Here is a 27307-nt window from a genome sequence, read left to right on the forward strand (position 1 = left end):
TATGTAAGGTTCATGCCTTGGTGTTTGCTGTAAACGGCAAAGCAGTAAGCAACATTGTGTGCCTGCTGTCCCTATCTAAGGGACAACATGCAAAAGGTAAAGTCAGGTAAGGCAATGCAGAGATGTTGTGATTATTCAGGTCAGCTCAAGCTGAGTGGGTGCTAAGAGAGTGAACAAACAGCTGGAGATGCAGCCAGGTCCGGGCGTGAGCTGGATGCATGTTCCTGAGAACATAGTCTCCTTGTTGTAAAATTGAAATACAGAAGAATGCACTACGTGAGTTGGAGATTTTACATCAAGAGGATAGCACATGTTGGATGATAATGTCCATGAAGAATGCCCTGAGATGTTACTGCATGGTGACCAACATTGAGGGTCTTGACAGCTAACAATGAGCTGACATCCACAGGTTCCCACTTTAACTTCCATGGTGAGAATTCTCAGTGTCTTTTTGCTCACTGCAGATGGTGAAATAGAAAACTAAATATTAATAAAATGAGATGCACAGTTAATAAGAGTTTTAGCAAGCAGAGGATATGCTGATATAGTGGTAGTGTCACTGGGCTAGTAATTCAGGATAGTGTTCATGGTTTGAGTCCACCATGGTAGATGATGCAATTTGAATTCAATAAAAAAAGGAATAAAAACAACCTAGCCTAATGTCAACCATTTGAAAACTGTAAATTGTCATAAAGCTCATCTGGATCACTAATGTCCTTTAGGGATTAAGGAAATCTGCTGCTCTTGCCTGGTTTACCCTACAAGTCACACCAGCCCCACAGCAATATGGCTGACTCTTAACTGCCCTATCGGAAATTAGGAATGGACAGTAAATGCTGGCCTAGCCAGTAATATCCATAAACAAATTTTTTAAAAATTCCCCTCAATAGGCAACTCGCCACTTCCTAGTAAGAATCTCACCTCTCTGACTGGAACTAAGTGAAAAGATGCAGCAAGTTATTCCTGAGACTGAAAGAGACCTTTCTGGACTTCTCACATCATTCTGCCACATTTCTCACCATAGCCCATGTTGTTCAGGATTCCACCCACGGTGTTCAGTCAAATGCTTTTAGCCTATTACAATAAATGTTTTCAAATACAAAACCTTGTTATGTCAATGTTTGGCTCTGTAATGTAAGATCAGATTTCTTTTTTAATGTTATTGGTCTCTATGGGGATTGTAACACACTCAATAATTTAGTGACAGTTGTTTGACAGGCTACTTTAAAAGTTAATGTCTTATTTATAACTGAAGGATGCATGCCAACACAGTTATGAAAGCTTTTTTTTCCTTGGGCAGCTTTCTTACAATTAATTGACAAAGTTAGTTGGAAGTAGTTTGCTCTGTATCACATTGATGATTTTAGCAATCAGTTGTAACACATTCAAATACAGCTAGGCACGATTTGCAGTTTAATTTTCCTGACATTATACAGATGTGATGGATGGATTGTACAGTTGAACTGAAGTCATGATAGATATAAAATGAAAACCTGTAAATCCCTGAGTGAGTCAAGGCAAAAAGGAATTCCACCTTGAATTTCCACATGAAAGGAAGTTGCAATCACTGTTACAAGACATTTACTTCAGGGAGGAAATGTTAGAGGAAGCATTGTACATTATATTTTATTCTTCTGAGGATTTGAAAGCCGCCTGCCAGATTCTACTTCATTAAAGATGGTAAATGATGGATCTCAACATCTGTTTAGCACCAGACAAAAAAAAAATTAAAAGTCTGTCGTTGATCAAAATGGAGTAATTGTCTGAATATCTGAAAAAAAATTAATTCAGCAAATCTTTTTTGAAGTTGAAGGTTTTAGTGATATTGATCACAAGACCATTATTGTGTTGGGTCCATTCAATACAATTGCTTGAAAATGATATAGACAATTGGGTATTATCATTTCCTGGTCATAAAGGTGGTATCATTGGGAATTTAAGAACTTAGGGAACTTAAGAGCTCCAGTTTCACTATGGATGACCATGTTTACTAAAGCAAAGAGGGAATGCCAAAACTAGTTAAATCATTGATTAGACCACACTTTGAATATTAGTGGTCTTTTGACTTTGGGCAATTGTGTGAGATGGGTGATTATCAGATCAGTGAAAAATTGTTAATGTTATCATTGGAAGTTAAAACTATTCCCAGTTTCAGGTGCTTTGGTTTGGGAAAGAAGTCAAGGCCTGCGTGTAGAGGAGATTCTGCCATTCCCAAATTACAGTCTTTAGTTATGAGGAGAGACTGGTGAGGCTGAGTTCTTTTTTATTTTGAAAGCAAACAAGGGTTAAGAGTAGAATTAATTAGCCTATTCAGAATAATTAATAGTTTTGGTAAAGTTAATAAAGTAAAAATTCTTAATTAGTTAGTGAATTTGTTTTTGTGGCAGGGAGCCATGTCCAGTGGGGTTCTACAAGGATCTGTATTGAGGCTCTTGCTGGTTTTGGTTTATATAAATGATTTAGGAAGGTTGGTCAGTAAGATCATGGATGATACAAAAATTGGTGGGGTGGCAATTAGTGAAGAGGATAGCCTAAGATCACAAAAGGATATAGATGAGCTGATTTGTGGCAAATGGAATTTAATCTGGCTTAGTGTCAGGTGTTGCACTTGGGCAAGAAGAACAAGGTAAGAGAACATATGACACATGTTAGGATCCTAGGAAGCATGGAAGTTTAGCATAGAGTTTAGGAGCAGGAAGGTTGTGCTGGAGCTGTATAAAATGTTGGTTAGGCCACAGCTAGAATATTGTATGCATTTCTAGAATTCACATTATTAGGGGGATGTGGTAGCATTGGAAAGAGTCAAAAGGAAATTTACCAGGCAGCTTCATGGGTTGGAAAGGATAAGTTATGAAAAGATATTAGATAGACTGGCATTGTTTTCCTTGTAGCAGCAGAAATTGAGGGGTATACGACTGAGATTTACAAAATCATGAGGGACATTGGTAAGGTTCATAGGAAGGAATATTTTCCCTTGCTGGAGGGGTTAATGACCAGAAGGCATAGACCTAAACAGGGGGCAGGAAGTTTAGAGGGAATGTGAGGAAACATGTTTTTACTCAGATGCCCTTATCTTTCTAGATGGAAAGGGTTTGAATCTTTGAATTTCTGCAGTGCACCTTTGTAGATAGTAGCAGCAGTGCATACGAAACATCAGTGCAGAGTGACTGAATACTCATGGATGCAATGCCAATCAAATGAATTGTTTTGTATTGGATGGTATTCAGCTTCTTGAGCATTTATTGGAGCTACACTCAGTGATACGGGTAGGGAATATTCTTTCACAGTTATTACTCCTATTTTGTAGATGGTTGGTAGGCATTGGGGAGTTAGGAGATGAGTTACACACTGCAATATTTTCAGCCTCTGATCTGTTCTTGTAGCCATAAAACTAATTCAGTTCAGTTTCTGATCAATGGCAACCCCAAGGATGTTGATGATGGGGAACTTAGTGATGGTGTCACTATTAAATCTCAAGGGGAATTATTAGATTATCTTTGTGAGATGGTTATTGCATGGCATTTGTGTGGTGTGAGTCTTGCTTGTTACTTGAACATCTCCACTTCTGACCTTATGATGGAAGGGAGGTGCTCATTTTACTGGTACAGGCTCAGTGGGATGAATGGCCTTTTTCCATGATGTGGACTTGTGTGACTCTGTGACAAGTCTCAGACCAACCTTAAGGAAAAGAACAGATAGGTTAGGAGACATTCATTTCTGGAAGACACGATGAGGCATTTGATAAGGTACTGCATGTATGCTACTAAATAAAATAGGAGCACATGGTACTGAGGATGGTATATATATATATATAATGAATAGAAGATTGGCTAACTAATAGAAGGCTATAAGAATTATCTCAACTGATAGAATTGGATTAAGGGGAGCATTTTCAGGTTGGCAACCTAGGTAGAGTGCCACAGAATCATTGCACAGCCCACACTTATTTATGATATATACTAATAAGCTGGATGAGGAAAGTGTTGTCAAGGACTGTTGTCAAATTGCAGGTAATGCAAAAACAGGCAGGAAGGCAAATAGTGAGGATGATAGAGTCTACCGAGGACTATGGATCGGTTAGCTGAGTGGGCAAAATCTTGGCTCATGCAGTGTAAAATGGGAAAATATGAAGTGATACACCAAAAAGAGGAAAGAGCTGAATGTTATTCAAATGGAGAAAGATTTCAGAAGGTCACAGCACTGATGGATTTGAGGGTACTTATGCATAAATCACAAGGAAGCTAGCAGTTGGAGTCATAAAGTCATTTTGAGATAATGATTACAGTGTACAGTATAGCTATGTAAAATAAAATGTGTGAGACAATTTGACTGCATCAGATCTGAAGAAAAGCAACATATTTATTAATGTATATTCATGTTCATTTAATGCTACAGAAATCAGATGGAAGAAAGATTAACTTGGAGCAGTCATTTGCGGAGCATAGATCTGAACATTTTAAGTAATATTTAGTTTTTTTCCTAGTTAGCTTCACTGGTGTCATTTTTCACCAGTGTTTCATAGCTTTCTAATAATATTTACAAATGTTTCAGTCTATTTAAAGTTATACTTCTCATTTTCTTCCAATATAACAGGATTATCATCAAATGGTTAAGTGTGCTTTATAATAAAAAAACCCACTCACTATTTTGTTCTGTCCACAAACACACAGTGTTAATTTTTTTATCATTGTCCCATTTGTTTAGGCATTATTGAGACAAACCAAAAGTGTTTCTGCTTTCCTTAAAAATAATACCTTCTGAATATACTCCAATTTAAAAGGTGCCCTTTTAAATATTTAGCAACAGCAGATTCAGATGTTTGGCATTTGAGCATTTAATATGATGTCATTATGCCCAAGAGACCCAGACATGTGCAAAAGAACAGTGAGAGGGAGCAGCCACATGTCAGAAGCCAATTTATTGTAAGGTTGAACATTTAACAGCAACACAGATCAAATATCCAACTACAGGGAATTCCTCTTCACAGCCAACTCATTAACCTGTTAAAACTTGGCTCAGTGGTAGCACTTTGTCTCTCAGTTAGATTGGGATTAAATTTAAAACAGAATTAAAGTAGATTTCTGTCCAGATATGTAGATTAGTTTTGATGGAATGCTACATTGTCAGATGTGTTTTCTTTTGGATGAAGTATTGAATGAAGGCCCTAATTCTGTTCTGTTGAATATAAAATATGTTTGGAGATTTTTTTAAATAAAGCAGATGGTGTTTCTTAGTGTCCTGATTCATAAGCCTCCCTAACACAGCAAAACAGTTTAACTTTATCTTCTTCAAACTGCTTTTTGTGCAATGTTGTGTAGGAGTTGACTGCTACATTTTCAATGATAATAGCACTGACTACATTTTGGAAAATAGCTCATTGGGTTTTAAGAATCCAGATTTTATGAGGATTTCTTACGTGTCTATGAGAAAGAGTAGGATAGTAAAAGGAAAAAGTGAAAGGAAACATACTTTCTGTTTTCCTATTTCAACATTATGTTACTCTGATTAACATGTAAAAATGTAGAGAATGATGTTTCAACCTTTTTTTTACAAAATTTGTGTTGTAATATATACTGTTTTGTTTGGGAGTATTTCTGTGTTTGTTCCAACATAATATGGCATTACATCAGCTTTAAATATTTATTTTATTAACATGATGTTTTTGCCACGTGTTCCTGTGAGAACACTCCACCCATGGGCAGATTGACTTCCAGCAGTCAGTAACAGAATCAACATGGAGTTACAGTTGAACTGGTGAATCAACCTGAAATGTTAGCTTCGTTACTCTCCATAGATGCTTCCAGAACAGCCAAACGTTTCCAATAATTTGTGCTTTTATTTCAGATTTCCAACATCCATTGCACAGCAATTTGTTGTAGAAAAAAAAAGAATATATTCACTGTTGTAATGTTATAAACATGAGCCAATTTGTGCACAGCAAGATCCCGTAATCCCCAACGTGATAATAAGCAGTTAATCTGATTTTTTTACGTAATTCAGTACATTCGGTTCTGCTATAAGACATGTTTCTTCAATGCGAATTAGCTTTAAGACGATTGAAGAATTTAGACTGTTGTTTGTTGAATGCAAACTTTCCTTACCTGTATTGGCTATAATGCGATTCCTGCCTCTATTAGTTTAAATGGCACAGCTATTGTGCAATACAGGTAAAGCAAGATCGCACAAGAACGGAACTATTGTGTTACACCAGAACTAACTGTATTTTTAAAAGTAATGTAGTGATTTAATAATGTAAATTTGAGATATAAATGTTGGCCATGACTTAGAAATAATGCCCTGATCTATGAAATAATGCCATGAAGGTTTTTTTAGATGCAGCTGAGAGAGCAGATAGAATCATCATTTAACATCAACAAAATAACAATACTTCATTGCGTCACCCAAATCCTGTTCAATCCAAGGTGAAAGTGCTACCAACTGAATTGGTTTGATATTTTTAGAAAAGCTACATTTGTTTTACTAGTGTTCTTTGAATACTATTGCAGAACAGTGCTGTTGGAATTGTATCTGTTAATAAATGTACCTTCAAACCAATTTTACATACTTAAACAATGGCTAAATCAGTATGAAATGAGATCATGGTGATATTTTTTGGAAATAGTATCATTGAAAATGAAAAGAGTAAGATTCAAGAACTGAAAATTTCGAAATATAAACTTTAGAATATTGGAAATACTGAGCAGGGCAGGCAGCCTCTGTGAAAAGGAACAGTTAACTAATTCTGATGACAGGTATTCAACGTGAAATTATTCTTTGTAATTCTTCTGAAAAATTTTGTCTGATTCCCTGAATAGAGACTTGAAGATTACCCAAAATGAGGTAAAGAGAGTCATATTTCAAACTAATGCTATCAAAGAACCATTATAAGCACTTAACTAGGAGTTGTGGAAGATGAAGTTCCAAAGGTACAGAACAGCCTCAGATCTGTTTAAAGCAGTAATAATTGAAGGTTAGAATTTTCCTTTATGCAATGGCCCCAGTGTCAAACAGATCCTTAACAAGCAGCTATAGAAATCAGAGAGAGACACTTTGATACATTTGAATGAATTGGCTTTGAGGAAGAGGAAGTTTTCATGAGCTTGGAAGTGGATAAATCTCCAGGTGCCAGCTGCTGTAAGAAGCAAGGATGGCAGGAGCTTTGACATTAATTTTCAAATCCTCTCCCTCCACAGGAGGGATGCCAGAGGACTAGAGGACAATTAATAAGGTAACATTATTTGAGAAGGGTGGCAGGAATAAACCAGGAAACTACATGCCAGTGAGTCTAACATGAGTGGAAGGGAAACTATTGGAAGCAAACTCTGAGGGGCAGAATTAATCTGCACTTGGACGGGCAAGGACTAATCAAGAGTAGTAATTATGGCTTTGTAATGCAGAGATTATATCTAATAAACTGAGTTTAATTTTTTGAGGACAGGAGTATAGATGTCTATATTGGCTTCAGAAAGGCTTTTGACCAGGTACCACATGGTACAAAAGTTAAGAAGCTAGGCTTTTTGGCAGATAGGACCATAGAATTGGTTTAGTGACAAGAAGAAGACGGTGATGGTCAAAGGATGCTTTTATGACCTGAAGCCTATGTCCAGTGCCACATCACAGGGTTTGGTGCTGGGGCCCTTGCAATTTATGTGCATTAATGGTTTAGACATGAATGTAAGAAATACAATCTGTAAGTTCACAGATAACATGAAAATTTATGGTATGGTAAATAGCAAGTAGAAAAGCCTTAGACTACGAGATGATATAGATGGATGAGTCAGTTGGGCTGAACAGTGGCAAATGGAATTTAATCCTGAAAGTTTGAGGTGATGCATTTTTGGATGACTAAGAGGCATGGGAATACATAATGTATGGCAGGAGCCTAGGAAGTTCAGAGGGTCAGAGGAACCTTGTTATGCATGTTCCTTGAAGGTAGCAGGTCAAGTAGATAAGGTGATTACGAGGGCAAACAAGATATTTGCTCTTATTAGTCCAGTTCTTGAATACAACAGCAAGGAGGTTATGATGGTCTGTTGGTATCAATAGTTAAAGCCACAGCTAGAATAATGTATGCAGTTCTAGCTGCCACGCAACAGAAGGATATGACTGCACTAGAGGGGGTGCAGAAGAGATTCACCAAGATGCTGCTTGGGATGGAATGATTCAGCTCTGAAGAAAGACTAGGTAGGTTGGGATTGTTTTCCTTGGAGCAGAGAAGGCTGAGTGGGGAACTGATTGAGAAGTACAAAGTTCTAAAGGGAATAGACAAGGGAAACTTTTCCCTTTAGTGGGAGAGATTAATAAATAGTTTTAAGGTAAAGAGCAGGAGGTTTAGAAGGCATTTGAGGCAAAATCTTTTCACTCAGAGAACTGTGGATATCTGGAACTCACTGTCTAAAAGAGTGGTAGAGGCAAGAACTCTCAAGACATTTTACAACAACTTTACAAGAGTATTGGAAAATGAATGATGATTTATTGTCACTTGTACTCTACAATGAACAACATCGGTCAAGTACAGTGAAAAGCTTCAACTGTGGCCACAATCCCGCACCATTCAAATACTTCAAGAATATAAAGACAAAGCCGAATGAAAGTCATCTTCACTCTACCACCTCCACCATGAGAGCTGAGCCCTGAGCCGGCTGACCAACAACACCCTTGTCACCATTTTGCCGGATCCCCAAATTTCAGAGTCACCACTCTTTAGGTGCCATCTCTTCATTGCTGGGCCCACCCTTCTGGCGGGGCACTGATGGTGGGTCCTTTGCTTGACCCACACTTGCCCTGCAACCAGTGCCTCGCCGACAACCAGGAGACCCCAGCTCCAGCCCTACCACAGCCAGAGACTGTCGCCACCACAATGCAGAGGACCAGGAGTGCCCACTTTGGGCTTACCCTAACCAGATGTCCCTGCCACCACTTCAGCTGCAGCCTCACAATGCCTGGAATCCCCACTCCAGATGCACCACAGCCACGGGTCCTGGGCTGCAATGCGAGCACAGGCCACCACCTCGCCAAGAGTCCTGTGCTGTCTGTTCTGCTCCACAACGTCACTCTCTCCTCTGTCACTGACATGAAGAATACAATGAAAAAGAAATGGAAACAAGACCACAAGGGTAAGGAAAGAGGGAGGAAGTGACCACCTTGGGCAGATGGGCCCAGGAGCCCAAATATTGCCAATCTTATCAGCACCGCCATCTTGGATTGATGAAGATTAGATTAGATGGATATCTGATGATTGGTAGGAACATCATGTGATGAAAGTCCTCTTTCTGTCATGTAGACAAAATTATGACTCTATGACACATATCACGTCAGTCATAAAATGAATAAATGTGATATGCAAATAACAAAATATCAATTGCCATAAGAACAGAGTGTTAGACTTAACAATACATCACCTAAGGAATGGAAGAGTTGTGCCAAGTGTTTCAATTAATGCTCAGGACAAATGTTCAGGATGTACTAGAATGAAGGAAAATGAATTACAGATTAGGGAGAAAATCGTATGGAATGGAGTCATGTTCCACCAGGACCATAGCATTTCTCTCTATTAAAAAGAGGCAACTAATTATGTTTAGTTTGAGGAAGCATGTGGTAAGGTAATCCGGCAGGACTCCGTGAAATATTATAATCGATGCAAGGATTGAACTTGTAAACCTAAGCATTTTTTTGCACCACACACTAATTATCCAATCAACTGAGCTAACTAATACCACGCAGGGTGCCTAACAAATTGTTAGTTTTTATCTAGTTATTCCAATGTTACAAACTCTGCAGGACATTTGGGCAATAACTGAATAAATAGTCAATTCAAACAAGTGGGCATCTGCTACATATTGCGGCTTAAATTAGAATTTTGTAGAAGTAGAATCTTCACTTCTGGAAATTACAATAATTTTTCACGTTGCTTTTATAAACCTGGAATTGAAAATGGATGCAATTATTGACCACTTGTAATAAAACATGTAGTCTCTTTACCTCTATATGCTTTCTCCATTGTAGGTTGGAATGAGATCCCGGAGCAGTGGAGAGTCGCCATCTCATGGGCGTGTGTCCAGGGACCACAACCATGAAGGTGAGGAAAGCACTTCTGTAGGCAGTAAAAAGAAGAAGAAGACTCATCGCCAACATGATGGAGAAAAGTTAATGGGGGTATCAGGTCCTGCAAAGAAACAGCAGAAATCAACTGAAGAAAATGAGCAACAAAAGAAGTTACTGGAGCTCTCGAAAGACGATCTCCTGCGTCTGCTCAGCATAATGGAAGGGGAAATTGAGGTGAGATTTGAGTAGCAATGTCTTCTAACATTTACAAATTTATTTTGTAGGCTACATACTGCTATCTAATTGTGAACCAGAAGATTGGAACAGATAGTGTCATCAGGTTGAGTTGCTAATCTTAACATTACGCATGGAATAAATTCAGAGAGAACGTTGCCAGCTGAACATTACCACACACTTTCTAACAGCCATTTCGAATCAGTGTGAGCAGAAACCTGGAAGTTCCCTTGGATGCAATGAGTGTTATGGGTTGGAAGTCTAGAAGAGCAGAGGAAGGAAATGATTGAGAAAGAAAGGAAAGGACAGACTTGGCCTAAAAAACAAACTGTAAGCAATTCAAAGTCCCATAAAAATATATGAGACACATAATTCTGTACATAAAGTAAGTCTTGGCCAGAAGAACAGACGACAGTCAGCAATCCATTACAGACTCACAGTTACAAAAGTGGTTTTATTGCAACACAATATGAATGAGATTGATTACAAATGCACTCAGAAAATGTTGGCAAATTCTTAATGAAAATATTAAAGACAACAATTTTCCATCAACTGTAGGGTTTAGGATCCAAGGAAATCAAACAACAGTCCAAGAATTCTCTTGTCAGTACAAACCCTTATAGACATAGACATAGAATCCTTACAGTGTGGAAACAGGCCCTTCAGCCCAACGAGTCCACACCGACCCTCTGAAGAGTAACTCATTCCCCCGAGCTTATACTTACCCCCAACTATACGTCCCTGAGCACTATGGGCAATTTAGCATGGTCAATTCACCTAACCTGCACATCATTGGATTGTGGGAGGAAGCCCACACAGACACGGGGAGAATGTGCAAACTCCACACAGTCACCCGAGGCTGGGATTGAACCTGGTCCCTGACTCTGTGAGGCAGCAGTGCTAACCACTGAGCAACCATGCTGCCCCAGTGGTAAAGAAGAAACCTGCAGTTATGTAGCAACATATATATCCTCAGGTCATGCAAAATGTTCGACAGTGAATGAATTCTTTTTGAGGTGTGGTCTTTGATTCCTGTGGACACGTGTGACAGTTTGTACATAGTCAGGTTCCATTGCCACCACAGTGATAAATTACTACTTTGCCATTGATTAAGAGATATTCATTGTCCGAACTCCAGGAAAAGGCTTGGCTCAGCTTCAAATACCACCATGGGGTCTTTTATATTTGTCTGAATTGGCAGACAGCAATTCAGTTTCACAGCTCAAAAAGTAGGGAGGCACAACTAGTAGTACACTAACAACGGCAAGGAAACTGACCCTTCGGTCCATACCAATCAGATATCCCAACCCATTCTAGTCCCACCTGCCAGCACCCGGCCCATATCCCTCAAAACCCTTCCTATTCATATGCCCATCCAAATGCCTTTTAAATGTTGCAATTGTGCTAGCCCCCACCACTTCTTCTGGTAGCCCATTCCACACACACACCACCCTCTGCCTGAAAAGGTTGTCCCTTAGGTCTCTTTTATATCTTTCCCCTCTCAACCTAAACCTATACCCTTGAGTTCTAGACTCCCCCAAGCCAGGGAAAAAACCTTGTCTATTTATCCTATCCATGCCCCTCATGATTTTATAAACCTTTATAAGGTCACCCCTCAGCCTACGATACTCCAGGGAAAACAGCCTCAGCCTATTCAACCTCTCCCTATAGCTCAGATTCTCCAACTCTGGCAACATCATCTGCACAAACTGTACCTCTTAAGCTCACATCCAAATCATTTATATAAATGATGAAAAGTAGTGGAGACAGCACCAATCCTTGTGGCACTCCACTGGTCACAGGCCTCCAATCTGAAAAACAACCCTCCACCACCACCCTCTGTCTTCTATCTTTGAGCCAGTTCTGTATCCAAATGGCTGGTCCTCCCTGTATTCCATGAAATCTAACCTTGCTAACCAGTCGACCATGGGGATCCTTTTCGAACATCTTACTGAAGTCCATATAGATCATGTCTACATCTCTGCCCTCATCTTTGTTACTTCTTCAAAGAACTCAATCAAGTTTGTGAGACATGATTTCCTACGCACAAAGCCATAATGACTATCCCTAATCAGTCCTTGCCTTTCCAAATACATGTACATCCTGTCCCTCACGATTCCAACAACTTGTCCACGACTGACGTCAGGCTAACTGGTCTATAGTTCCCTGGCTTGTCCTTACTACCTTTCTTAAATTATAGCACCACATTAGCCAACCTCCAGTCTTCCAGCACCTCATCTGTAACTATTGATGATACAAATATCTCAGTAAGAGGCCCAGCAATCACTTCCCTAGCTTTCCACAGAGTTCTAGGTTACACTTGATCAGATCCTGGGGATTTATCCACATCTATGCATTTTAAGACATCCAGCAGTTCCTCCTCTGTAATATGGACACTTTTCAAGATGTCACCATCTATTTCCCTACATTCTGTATCTTCCATGTTCTTTTCCACAGTAATTACTGATGCAAAATACTCGTTTAGTATCTTGCCCATCTCCTGCAGCTCCATGCAAAAGCTGCTATCTCATGTCCCCTTTTTACCCTCCTGATTTCTCTCTTAAGTGTACTCCTACTGCCTTTCTACTCTTCTAAGGATTCACTCGATTCCTCCTGTCTATACATGGCATATACTTCCTTACTTTTCTTAACCAAACCCGCAATTTCTTTAGTCATCCAGCATTCCCTATGCCGATGAGCCTTTCCTTTCGCCCTAACTGGAATACACTGTCTCTGAATTCTCATTATCTCATTTCTGAAGGCTTCCCATTTTCCAGCCATCCCTTTACCTGGCAACATCTGCCCCCAATCAGCTTTTGAAAGTTCTTGCCTAATACCATCAAAATTGGCCTTGCTCCAATTTAGAACTTCAACTTTTAGATCTGATCTACCCTTTTCCATCATTATTTTAAAACTAATAGAATTATGGTCGCTGGTCCCAAAGTGCTCCCCCACTGACACCTCAGTCACCTGGCCTGCCTTATTTCCCAATAGTTGGTCAAGTTTTGCACCTTCTCTCATAGGTACATCGACATGCTGAATCAGAAAATTTTCTAGTACACACTTAACAAATTCCTCTCCATCTACACCCTTAACACTATGGCAGTCCCAGTCTATGTTTGGAAAGTTAAAAATCCCTTACCATAACCACCCTATTATTCTTACAGATAACTGAGATCTCTTTACAAATTAGTTTTTCAATTTCCCTCTGACTATTATGGAGTCTATAATGCAATCCCAATAAGGTGATCATCTCTTTCTCATTTCTCAGTTCCACCCAAATAACTTCCCTCTAAGTATTTCCAGGAATATCCTCCCTCAATACAGCTGTAATGCTATCCCTTATCAAAAACGTCACCCCCTCTCCTCGCTAGCTTCCCTTTCTGTACTTTCTGTTGCATTTGTATCCTGGAACATTAAGCTGCCAGTCCTGCCCATCCCTGAGCCATGTTTCTGTAATTGCTATGATACCCCAGTCCCATGTTCCTAACCATGCCCGGAGTTCATCTGCCTTCCCTGTTAGGCCCCTTGCATTGAAATAAATGCAGTTTAATTTATCAGTCCTACCCCTACCTTGTTCTCTGCTTTGTCCCTGCCTGCCCTGACTGTTTGACCTGCTTCTTTTCTCTACTGTACCAGTCTCAGATTGATCTTTTTCCTCACTATCTCCCCTGGGTCCCACCCCCCCCAACTCACTAGTTTAAATCCTCCCAACCAGTTCTATCAGATTTCCCTGCCAGTATATTAGTCCCCTTCCAATTTAGGTGCAATCCATCCTTCTTGTACAGGTCATTCTACCCCAGAAGAGATTCTAATGATCCAAAAATGTGAATCCTTCTCCCATACACCAGCTCCTCAGCCATACATTCATCTACTCTATTCTCCTGCCCTCACCACCTCGCAGCACCGGGAGTAATCCAGATATTACTATTCTCGAGGGCCTCCTTTTTAAATTCCCGCCGAACCCTTTGGATTCTCCCTTCAGAATCTCACCCTTTTCCCTTCTATGTCATTCATTCCAATGTGTACAGTGACCTCCTGTTGGTCCCTCTCCCATTTTGAGAATATTCTGCACTGTTTCTGAGGCATCCTTGATCAGGGAAGCAACACATCATTCTGATTTTTTGTTGGTGGCCGCAGAAATGTCTGTCTGTGCCTCAAACTAGTTGTTTTTGAATCTATAATTCTCCCAGACTGGAGCTCTATTACTTTAATTGAATTCCGTTGAGTTTATATTGTGGAGTGTCCATCAGTTCTATGCATGACAATATTGGCCTTGTATTGACTGGTATAAAGCTTTGTTCAGAGCGCAGTGACACTGTACATTCTGGTAGTAAGTAGCACATATGCATTATTCTATTTTATTCTCATAATGATCTACTGCCCATTGATTTCAAACAAAAATATATCATGAAAATGAGTTCAGACTTTTGAATATTTTTGGATTGTTTTCTTAGCAGAAAGAACAGAATAGGGATACCCATGATGCCTACTGGCAAGCAGTAGTCTATAAGTACAAGCAGTTATGCATTAGAAAAAACGTGCGGACAGGATGTAGGGGGTATTTAATTGTGTGGGGTTGGGGCACTACTATTTTCTTCTCTCTGCTTAAGTCCACAATGAGTTTTCCTACCCGGACATTCGTTGCGGCTGTCTAGGGGGCAATTAATGCCCAATCTAGCATCAGATTTTAAAGTCACCAGTCGGAAGGACGGTCAGGCGGGGAGAGGAAATAACAAACACCTTCAGGTTTATTCAATAAATTTTGGGTCAGGATATACCTACTTGAGGGATGCAGAATCTCGAAAGAGGAGAGGCTTTGAGCATTATCTTGTAATCAAATGAGCACCCTCCTCTCCAGCCTGCAACTTTCTCCCCTTGACCTCTATCCTATTTTCACTCAAAAATGGCCTGGCTCCTTTGTCAATCCTAGTCCTTTGGTTAGTGACAGCAAGAAAACTCAGGAACACCGCAATGCTGACCAGTTAAACCCCAGGTGGACTTTTAATTCCAATGGGCCTTCACAACAGAGCAACATGGAGCCCAGTTGCTGGTTAGACACCCTCATTGCGATCACCCATGTTAAATTTAGCTGTACTCACTTCGCACTACCGTATCGAACACCATCCCTCCATCCTTTTTTTAAAAATTTGTTCATGGGATTTAGACATTGTTAGCTAAGCCAGCACATCCCTAATTGTCCATCCAGGGCAGTTAAAAGTCAAGCACATTGCTATGGGTCTGGAGTCACATGTAAACCACACCAGGCAAGGATGGCAATTAGCTTCCCTAAAGGACATTAGTGTATCAGTTACATTTTACAACAATCAACAATGTTTCTGTGGTTGCCATTTTTGTTCCTTTTTTAAATTGAATTGCAATTTCACCATTACCACAAACCTTTGTCCCAGAACTTTGACCTGGGGTCCTGGATTGTTAATCCACTGATACTACCACTGCACCACTGCCTCTCCCATCCTGGAAAGAGTCTACGATATTTGAACCCTTGATATCACATTTCTGCCTGATACCGAACTTGTGGATGCTGGAAATTGAGAACAGAAATTGTTGTAAAAGCTCAGCAAGTCTGGCAGAATCTGTGGAGAGAAATCAGAATTAACATTTTGGGTCCATTGCCCTTTCAGGTTGCAAGGTAGAAGTTGTTTTTTATGCAGAAGATTGGATGGCGGGAAGGATAGGTGAAGATAGAGCCCAGAGAGAGAGAAGAATAGTTGGACAGACAAAGGAGTGGACAACAATCAGCTTAGAGAATGAATAGCTACTAATAGGGATTATTAGTGGCTAACAATGAGTTGTGTATAATAACAAAACATGTGATGACACAACCTGGTGTGGGGGGGATTCAGTATTCAAGGCCAGCCTCCAGTGTCAGACCAGGAACATGGAAATGGTTGGTCAGCCGCTTTGGGATGGTCAGAATCAAAATATTCTCCAGTAGGGGATGAGGAGCCAAATTTCAGGCAACCTGCTGCTGGTCTTCACCCTTACTGCTTGACTGGCAGCTGATTTCCTCTTGGACTGAGAGAGGCAGATTATTAAGGGAGAAGAAAGTTAGTGATGCCACTATTATTTTTGGTGCAGGTAGAAAGGTGTCCATAGCAAGTAAGTAGGCAGTGCAGTAATGTGGGTTGGGGTGGGTGATTAGTGAGTGAGAGAAGATCTTGCAGATAATAGTGAGAATGGTAGAAGTTGGGTACAATAGCAGAGATGAAGTGAGTGTGAAGTATCAGAAAGAAGATGGCGGCACTCCGCTTAGGCAGAGTGCAGAAGGTTGTTGATTTTCTTCTTACACTATTGTACATTTTTCCAGTTGGCTGGAACTACACCTCGGAGAAAGTGAGGACTGCAGATGCTGGAGATCAGTGTCGTGAGTGTGGTGCTGGAAAAACACAGCAGGTCAGGCAGTATCTGAGCAGGAGAATCAATTCTTCTGCTCCTTGGATGCTGCCTGACCTGCTGTGCTTTTACAGTACCAAACTGTCGACTGGGACTACATCTACCCAGGTTGCAACCTTGGGGCAGGTTAACATAGTTTGGTGTCATGGCCTCCATTGCTAGTCCTGGGTAATGAGGAAGTCCTGTGTTAACACCACCCTTACCAGCAGCACCTCCAGGTCCTTGACCACACAGTGGGACACCATTTTCCCCCATTACCATGTCTGGGGCAAATGTCAGGAACTAAGGTGGGCATCTATGAATTGACAGTTTATGTCTGGGTGCACAATGTGCTTTTAAAGATGGCATAGGTGCAAAGAATACTGGTGAATTGTGGGATATCTGCTTAGTGCTGGGTTGTTTTGGGAGCAGTGCATGATGAGATGTGGCTAGAATTGGATATGGGCACAACACAGCTGTGGTTGTAAATAGTTAATGAGGCAAGATTTGTTAGATATGAGAGAAATTCACAAGGCCTCATAATGGAAAATAAAATCCAACAAAATCGATGCAGCACAAACTTAGCCAAAATAAGTCAGATTTAGTCCATTGAGTGTTATATTCATGCTGTTTGGTGCACCTGAAGACATGATTTCAGTCGCTAGGCTACAGTATACAGGCAGAACATTGAGGGATTTGTCAGCTAAATGAACTGTGACCCATATGATGTTCTCCACATTACCACAGATCAAACAGACTGCCAAGTGAATAGCTTAGACCATTAAATCACCTTGGGACCCTCCAACCACATGGCATTAATATGGACTTCACCAGTTTTGTCTTTTCCCCTCCCCCCACCTTATCCCAGTTCCAACCTTCCAACTCGGCATTGCCCTCATGACCTGTCCTACCTGTCCATCTTCCTTCCCACCTATCCAGTCCATCCTCCCCTCCAACCTATCACCATTACCTCCACCTCCATGTACCTATTGCATTTTCAGCTACCTTCTACCCCAGCACCACACCCCTCCCATTTATCTCTCACCTCCCCAGCCCACAAGTCTCATTCCTGATGAAGGGCTCTTGCCTGGAACATCAATTCTCCTGCTCCTCAGATGCTGGCTGACCTGCTGTGTTTTTCCAACACCACACTCTCGATTTTGGTCTCCAGCATCTGCAGTCCTCACTTTCCCCATGAAATCACTTATCCCAAAGTGTAAGATCAATTCAAAATAAGATTTTCATGTTGCTATGTTATACCTCAGAGCTACATCTTTGGGTGTAGGGTGACCATCAAGCATAGATCATGTTCAGAAGCCAATCAAGACCAATATTTCCAGGCCACCATCTATTCAAATTTTCTGAGATCCAAGATGTAATTCCTAGAAAATAAGGAAGGATGAAAGTAGTGTGTGACCAGCGGGCAGATATGAAAATATCTCAATTACACATGGGGCACAAGGTCAGAGTCGTACCTCACACTGGGAACATGGTTACATGCACAGGTTTTCAAATTATGCAAGGAGCCTTTATGAAGCCATGATACTGAATGGCGCAAGAATGATGAAGAGCAGAAGCAATTTCAGAGATTTTATTTATTTATTTACTATCACATGTATCTTGTTACAAAATACAGTGAAAGGTGTTATATAGTGTTGTCATTCTCTGCCGTCAGCTTAAAACAGAGAAATAAACCAAAACATAAAAAAAAGAGCAGAAAAATGGATAAGTAAAGTGTCCAGCTTTATAGTCCTTGTTAAGTGATCTGTCACGGAAGACACGAATCCCCTCCCCTTGATTGAAAGTCGCCATTCTTTGGTGCCATCTCGTCTCCACCGATGTAACTGATGCCATCTTGGTTACACACTTGATTACAAAACTGGAATTTAAAAAAAACTGCAGAAGTAAAGGAAACAAAGCCAAAAGGAATGAGAAACATCCAGATATTAAATTCTTATTTAAGTCTTATCTCCACGCAGGCACCCAGGCCAAGCCACAGCCTGGAGTCTCAGGAGGACCTCAGTACTTTCTGCAGTTGACGTTACCACCTCCAACTGCTGTCTGCTGCCTCTGATTCTATAACTACCAGTGCCACAACTGGGTCCTGGGACATGCTGTGACAGGGCCCGCTCACAGCCTCCGATCGCTAGATCCCGGGACATGCTTGGGCAGGGCCCATCATTAATGCCTCACAGAAGTAAAACGTTTTAAACAAAAGGGGGAAAGAAAAGAGCAAAATAAGTTTTATAAAAAGGAGATGGAAGTGAACCAGCTCTGGAGCTCAAACGCAGCACTGCTACTCTGCCACCATTTTGGTGCCATGTGGAAGTGAACAAATGTGGCTGTGCACAGGCAACACAAAACAACACAACTAGATGACAGGGTGATGGAAATCATATAAAACAATCAACACACTGATGACACATCTGCAGGCAAAAATAGCCAAGGTAGAATCCACACTTCCAGAAAGGTACAGCATAACAAGATCTGGTAGAGCTGGCAACCACAGAAATGATATATAGAATCTTACCTGTACTCAAATTTAACAAAGCTACCTCTGCATAATTAATTTCACTTGTACCATACAAGATCTATCTTTGGGAATAAATGGGTGAGTGTTGCACATTTGGAATAATGTCCTTTTGAGAATGTAACATGCAGTTGAGCCAAATACCCGGCTCTCTTCACGTTAGCACTCAAGGCACAGGCTGTCTGGAGATTACTTTGCATTGCAGATATGTTTTCACTTCATGTAAACCTACCAGATGTGTTCATGAGAATCAATGTACCTCATGATTTACATTTAAACTACACAAGAATATTATTCTATTTGTAGCTTGCTAGGAACTCCTGTTAACTGACTGGAAGCAAATTTAATTATTGTGTATAATGATTGCGTTTAATTATAGGAGTGGGTATAGATGTGGGTGGGTGTGTTTGCTTTTGTGTGTGTGAGTGTGCTATATTGTATGTGAACACCTTTCTGTGTATTTGTGTGTGTGAGTAAAGCCATAAATTCACCTTCTTACAGGAAAGGGACAATGTGCAATTCTTTGTATAAGGTTTGTTTTGGAGACAGTATATTGTGTGGCAATTTATAGGATGATAATTAACAACGTGTTGGTTGTCCAGCTGGTTTTACTTCTAAGAAAATTTGTTGGGCTGTTAGAAGTGTTTTCAAATGGTCATTAAATACAAATAAATTGATAGACAAGTTTATAAATTAGCTCTTAATCCATATGTTTATTTAGTTCTAGTGCTTTAAAATGTCTGCTCCATGCTTCTGTCAGTCTGCCTCAGGTCAGTCTCAATCTGTAATTAACCGCACCCAGCCTTAACTGATCACAATAGACAATAGCCAATAGACAATAAGTGCAGGAGTAGGCCATTCTGCCCTTCGAGCCTACACCACCATTCAATATGATCATGGCTGATCATCCTTAATCAGTATCCTGTTCCTGCCTTATCTCCATAACCCTTGATTCCCCTATCCTTGAGAGCTCTATCCAACTCTTTCTTAAATGAATCCAGAGACTGGGCCTCCACTGCCCTCTGGGGCAGAGCATTCCACACAGCCACCACTCTCTGGGTGAAGAAGTTTCTCCTGATCTCTGTCCTAAATGGTCTACCCCGTATTTTTAAGCTGAGTCCTCTGGTTCAGTATTCATCAACAGAAACATGTTACCTGCCTCTAGAGTGTCCAATCCTTTAATAATCTTATAGGTCTCAATCAGATCCCCTCTCAGTCTTCTAAACTCAAGGGTATACAAGTCCAGTCGCTCCAGTCTTTCAGCATGAGGTAGTCCCGCTGTTCCAGGAATTGACCTCGTGAACCTACGCTGCACTCCTTCAATAGCCAGAATGTCTTTCCTCAAATTTGGAGACCAGTACTGCATACAGTACTCCAGGTGTGGTCTCACCAGGGCCCTGTACAGCTGCAGAAGAACGTCTTTGCTTCTATACTCAATCCCTCTTGTCATGAAGGCCAGCATGCTATTAGCCTTCTTCACTACCTGCTGTACCTGCATGCTTACCTTCATTGACTGGTGTACAAGAACACCCAGATCTCTTTGTACTGCCCCTTTACCTAAATTGATTCCATTTAGGTAGTAATCCGCCTTCCTGTTCTTGCCACCAAAGTGGATAACCATACATTTGTCCACATTAAACTGTATCTGCCATGCATCTGACCACTCATCTAACCTGTCCAGGTCACCCTGTAATCTCCTAACATCCTCCTCACATTTCACCCTGCCACCCAGCTTAGTACGTCAGCAAATTTGCTAATGTTATTACTAATACTATCTTCTATATCATTAACATATATTGTAAAAAGCTGTGGTCCCAGCACTGATCCCTGCGGTACCCCACTGGTCACTGCCTGCCATTCCGAAATGGAGCCGTTTATTACTACTCTTTGTTTCCTATCAGCCAACCAACTTTCAATCCAAGTTAGTACTTTGCCCCCAATACCATGTGCCCTAATTTTGCTCACTAACCTCCTATGTGGGACTTTATCAAAAGCTTTCTGAAAGCTTTCTGAAAGTCCAAACAGGAGATTGGCATTAAGTGAAAATGCCGAGAAACAGAGCAAACATGAATTTACTTGGTTTAAGAAGGCAGCTCTCCAATACTTTCTACAGGGCAATTATGGAAGGACAACAAATACTGGTCTTGTCAGCAATGCCCACAAAGGGTCTCGGAGTTTTACAGCATGGAAAGAAGCCCTTCAACTCATCAGTATGAACTGGTAAAAAGCATCTATCTGTTCTATCAAGTTGCACTTTCCACACTAGGCCTGTATGTAATGGCATTTTCAGTGTCCATCTAAATACTACATAAATGTTGTGATGGTTCCAACCACTGCTACCCTTTGAAGCCAAATAATCCCCTTTCTTCAAAGGAAAAAAATTCCTCCTCAAATCATTTCTTGCTTCTTACCTTCCATCTATGTCCCCTGGTTTTAGACCCCTCAACTGAGGGGAAAGATTTCTTCCTCTCTACCCTCTCTACCCTCTCTATGTTTGTCACATTTTTATACACTCAAGTGTACCCCTTAGCTTTCTCTGCTCTAGGGAAAACACCTGACTATCTAGTCTCTCTTCATTGTTGAAACACTTCAGCCCAGGCAACATCTTGGTGAATCCTCTTTGCAATCATATCCTTCCTACATAGTCGTGACAAGAACTACACACATACTCAAGCTATGGTCAAACTAATATTAAATGCAGCTCCATCATAACCTCCTTATGCTTGTATTCAGTGCCTCTCCTAATTCCTTCTAATCCAACTGTCCTGTTGTCTTCAGGGATTTGTAGAGATGCACTCCAAGGTCCATCTGAGCCTCTGTACTTCCTACGGTCACCCAGCCCCCAGAATGCATCACCTTATACTTCTCAGGATTAAATTCCATTTGCCACTGTTCTGCTTGTCTGACCTGCCCATCTGTATCGTTCTGCAATGTAAGATTTTCTTCCTTGCTATTTACCACCACCAGCAATCTTTGTGTCATCTGTGATATCACTGATCATATCCCCTATATTCATGTCTAGATTAATGTACACTACAAACAGCAAGAGACCCAGCACTGAACACTGCAGTACTCTGATGGGCATAGGTTTCCAGCCACAAAAACAACTTTCGTCACTCTTTGCCTCCTGTCACTGAGCCAATTATGGATTCAATTTGCCAAATTTTCCTGATGGCATGACTCTTATCTTCTTGATCAATATGCCATGCTAAACCCATTCAAAGGCCTTGCAAAAGTCCATGTAGATTATATTACGTTGCACTACCCTTATCTATATACTTTGTCACTTCCTTGAAGGATTCACTCATGTTTGTTAGACATAATCTCTCCCTGACAAACCACGCTGACTGTATTTGATTAACCTTTGCTTCTCCAAGTGGAGATTAATTGCCCACAGAACCTTTTTCAATAGACTTCCTATCGCTGTTAGACTCAGTAGCCCATAGTTTCTTGGTTTATCCTTGCCACCTTTCTTGAATAACAATATCACATTAGCTGTGATTCAGTTCTCTAGCACCTCTCTTAGATCCTGAGTGGATTTGAAAATGAATGTTAAGGTTCTGCAATCTCCTCCTTTTCCTTCCACAGCAGCTTGGAGTACATCTCATCTGGGCTGGGGATTTATCCATCTTTAAGTCTACTAAACCTGCTAATACCTCCCCTTTTCATTCTAATTAGTTCAAGTATATCATAGTTCCCCTCTGATTTCTATATCTATATTATCCTTGTCTATGGATCCCAATAAAAAATTAAGAAAAATATTAAACCTACTAATGAAGAGTCCCTTTGCCTTTGACCATCACATCATTTTCTTGAGTCAAAATAAAAATAATTTCAAAATAACCATTTCATACCAAAGCTATAAATAGAATCACACCATATTGTGCTCAAATATAAGGGAATGCATAACAATGATTAGTTTATCACCTGCCTTGCAGGTGTATTTACCTGTCTTGATGTTACACGACTGGTGGAAGTTTTCTGATTTTTGGATAGACTTTCAAAACAAAGATGAGAATTTCACAATTTATGGACTTAACCATGTCTCAGTATAAGTCAATGTTGATACGGTAATGTAAGTGTTTTGGCTCTTTCCTAACAGTTAAGGAACCAATAAGTGCCACAGTGTCACCTACTTTTATGAAGGCCACACCACCACCCCCCTCCAGATTAAGTGAAAATCAGGAACTTGTCCTGGCAATGATGAGTGGTCCCCTGGGTCATGAACCCTGGGAGGCAGAAATAGCTGCCTTCCCCTGAGAGCTGCTAGCCAATCAGAGGCTTGTAGCTTTACATTCCACAAAAGTGCCACCAGACAGGCAGAGGCTGTGCCAGTAACTCACCCACCTGAGAAATAGGATCTCCAATGCATCCACGTCAGAGGTAAATGGTGGTAGATAGTTGTCAGAGGAGGGAGAATAGGAAGAGTAGTCACTCGCAAGAGTAGGGGGTTGTTTTTCAGTGGGAGTCCCCTTCCTAATTTGGGGTCTGATCATCCAATCCCTCCTGCTTGATTGAATATACTCCTAGCACCAAAATCATAATGGGAAAAGGCACTAAATTCCACCTTTGATAGGTGGTCATACTTGGTGCAACTTAGGATATGGGTAGAGTTTTCAGATGACCATGTTTATGGAGGATAGAATATCAGGAGACTGAAGAGGTGATCACTGAATAGTCAACTTTTCAGGTAAAAGAAAGGCATGCCTTTGGAGGTCTTACTGATGACGTGAATATGGGATTGGAAACTTCATCTTGGTATCAGGTGTGACACTAATGTTTGAACACTTTGGTTCAGTCTAAGAAGACATTTGCTGTGAGCAAGATGGAATTGGTAATCAGAATAGAGTAGGAGCCAAAGACGTTGACAAATGACTAATTAGAAGAAAACTTTGCTCACTTGGTCGTAGCTGTCAGACAAGCTATTTTATAATTAGGCAAAAGTTGGAGGACTGGAGAGGGTCCAGACCGGTATGTGAGCTCTTGGCAAAAACACTTCATTTATTGTAAAATGTTTTGGGTCATGCTAAGATTGTAAAAGGTACTGTACAAATGCAAGTTGTTCTATTTATACAGGACAATTTTAGTCTATATTTTTATTTGGATTCATCAACGAATACCAAGAAAGAAATAGTTGTTCATGAAATTTCAGCAATTTGAATTATTGGGGAAATTGAACACCACCTCCCCTTTTCTCACTTTTTTTTAGAAATGCTTTGAATTATCCAAAAGTGATTGAAGAGGCTTCAGGTTATTGAGTGCCCTCTAACAGTTCAAATCACATGTAATTACCTCATTCGAGATCCCTGTCAGTGAGAAAAGAACATGAATTCAAAAGTACCCCAAGTCCCTGCTCTTCTTTTTCATTCTCTGACAACTTTCCCAAACCCTAGTGTTTAATTTTTCCATTGGATTGCAGCTTTGAGTGACACACTTCATTATTAGAATTAAAATAGTTAAACCTCAGGAGCTGCACTGATCTGACGGCCTGTTGTTATTTGACGGAAAATCACTGAGTGAACCAGCCTTTAATACCATATTGGCTACGTCAGTGAATGAATTATTAACATCAAAGCTGAAAGCAAACCTGTTGCCTCTGAATTGTAATTGGTTTGTTCTCTGGCCTTCTTTCAGAACACATCATGAAGTGACAGCAGTCAGGATAGTAAACGTTTGTTGATACTAGGCAGCATTTTTGCTTAGCAAGCCAGGAGGAACAGAACAATAACAGGTTATTTGTAAATCACTAGCTAGGTCATATCAAACACAATGACACAGTGAATTTTGTGGTCTATGGCTAGGCATTAGATCTTGCTGCTGATTCACAGAAAGCTGTCTGTATTGATCTGGTGATCACTGTATTGAAACTTTCTCCTTTCCCAAAGGCAGTTTACATCTGGTTATAATTCAGAGGAATGCCTTTACATGCTACAGCAATGATGGTAGCAAACAGGTACCAAATGAAGAAGTTAAATTCACATAAAAATGTTCACTTTTAATGTAAGTTTCCAGACAGTGCAATAAATGTATTAAGATAGAACTAACAGAGAGATACAGTTTAAAAAGAAAAAAAAATTAATAATGTTTAACCACTGATAAGAAACTTGACTTTCTGCAAATATAAAATCAGCATTTTAAAGGTTGTTTAGCAGAAATTGTTAAAGAAAGTTGTAAAAAGAAAACCAATTACACCTCATTCAACACAGTGCAAGTTTTTTCAGGATTTTTGCAACCCCACAAGTATTGGACCATAAGACCATAAATGTAGAAGCAGAAGTAGGCATTCAGCTCATTGAGTCTGCTCCACTACTCAATGAGATCATGGCTGATCTGATCTGATAATCCTCAACTCCACTTTCCTGTATTTTACCCATAACATTTGATTCCCTTAGTGATTACAAATCTCTCTCTCTCAGTTTTGAATATAAATAACGACACTCAACAGACTTCCTAGGATAAAGAATTTCTAAGATTTCCTATCCTTGAGAGAAGAAATTCCTTTTCATCTCTGTATTAAAAGTGCAATTCCTTATTCTGAGATAATGCCCTCTGGTCCTAGACTCTCCCACAAGAGGGGAAACAACCTTTTCACCTCTACCTTGTCAAGTCCCCGGAGATTCATATATGCTTCAACAAGGTTGCCTCTCATTCTTCCATATTCCAATGAGTACAGGTCCAACGGTCCAATTTACTCAACTTCTTCTCACAAAGACAATCTCGCTGGACCCGGTATGAACCTAGTGACTGACTCCAATGCCTATTATTCTTTCCTAAAGACATGGGGCCAAAACTGTTCACAGTATTCCAGTTTTAGGTCTGACTTGTGCCTCGTACAGTTTTAGGAAAACCTCCCTACTTTTATAATCCATTTGCTTTGAAATAAAGGCTAACATTCCATTTGCTTTCTGTGGTCGTTCTCCATTTAAAAATATTTAGTTCCTCTATTCTTCCTGCTGAAATGAATGACCTCACATTTTCCCACATCATCTTCCATCTTCTACGTTTTTGCCCACTTACTTAACCTGCATCTATCCCTCTGCAGACTCGTGGTGTCATCCTTACCACTTCCCTTCACATCTATTTTTATGTCATTCTGAAATTTGGCCATTTTCCTAATCCAAGTCATTAATATTACATTGTAAATAATTGTGACTGCAGCACTGATCCCTATGGTATTAAAATGTAAGTTTCCATCCATTAATAATTGCAAGGGAGCTAGCAGTTAGTGGGACTCTCAACACGACACCTTATCAGTACAGAAACTGCACTGACAATAATGTTTGGATTTTCATGACACTCACACATGTCCAAACTCCCAAAGTTGCTGTCACTTTCAGTGGAGGAATAACAGCAAGTGCTGACAGATTTGCCATAATTACCTAAGTAAAATCTGGGCCAATGAATATCAGACACTGCATGATGCCTGCAAACTAGGAAAACAATAACTTTTGTCAAATAGCATCATATGAACACATTCAGTGGTTGACTGGTTACAGCCTAGGTCACTCAGTCGACACACTACTTTGATAGCTTTTTTTGAAGTTCACAGATTGTATTTCACTTACAATTATTTTGTTGTGTGTTTTACTGCCACATGGTAAGTTTTGTGTTCATGGCAGATGGGTCAAGAAGAAGGCAAGCCAAGGACTGGTTTCTATTTCAAAACAGTGCTACTTATATTACTTCATACTAAATACAATGACATATCTTACAGTAGGCTCTAACTTATAATTACATTATGATGACTAAGCTATCTTCTTCAAATGGTCATATCCATTTGCAGGATGTGTCTCTTTAAAAGAGTCACATATTCCAATGTATTTCTTCCAGTGTTCTTTAAAGTGTGTTCTAATTCGGCCCTTTCTGTGGTAATTATACTCAATGATGTGCAGTGATGTGACATCACAGTAGGGTTGCTCCAGCGTCCACTTATTCTAACAAACATGAAGATCTGGCCAGCTATTGCAGACTTTCACCTACACCTGAACTAGTATACCATAGCCCAATGTCACTTAACCAAGGGTGGTTCTGGCCATGCAGAAAGTTTAGAGCAATGCTGTACTTCAGTCCTACAAGAGTATGATCTCATCCTTCAGCAGATCT

At 40.3% G+C, this 27307-nt stretch overlaps 1 protein-coding gene across 2 annotated transcripts in view; it reads left to right on the plus strand.

Annotated features, from left to right (window-relative positions):
- The window catches only part of LOC140483152 (filamin-A-interacting protein 1-like), a 228905-nt gene that overhangs the window by 50691 nt on the left and 150907 nt on the right, over nt 1–27307 (plus strand). For both annotated transcript variants that reach the window (XM_072581168.1, XM_072581167.1), the window contains exon 2: nt 10006–10278. In XM_072581168.1, coding sequence (XP_072437269.1) covers nt 10012–10278 — 267 coding nt within the window. In that variant the 5' untranslated portion in view covers nt 10006–10011. The remainder of the gene's footprint in view (nt 1–10005; nt 10279–27307) is intronic.

Source organism: Chiloscyllium punctatum, chromosome 11 (assembly GCF_047496795.1).
Source record: "Chiloscyllium punctatum isolate Juve2018m chromosome 11, sChiPun1.3, whole genome shotgun sequence".
Taxonomy (NCBI): domain Eukaryota; kingdom Metazoa; phylum Chordata; class Chondrichthyes; order Orectolobiformes; family Hemiscylliidae; genus Chiloscyllium; species Chiloscyllium punctatum.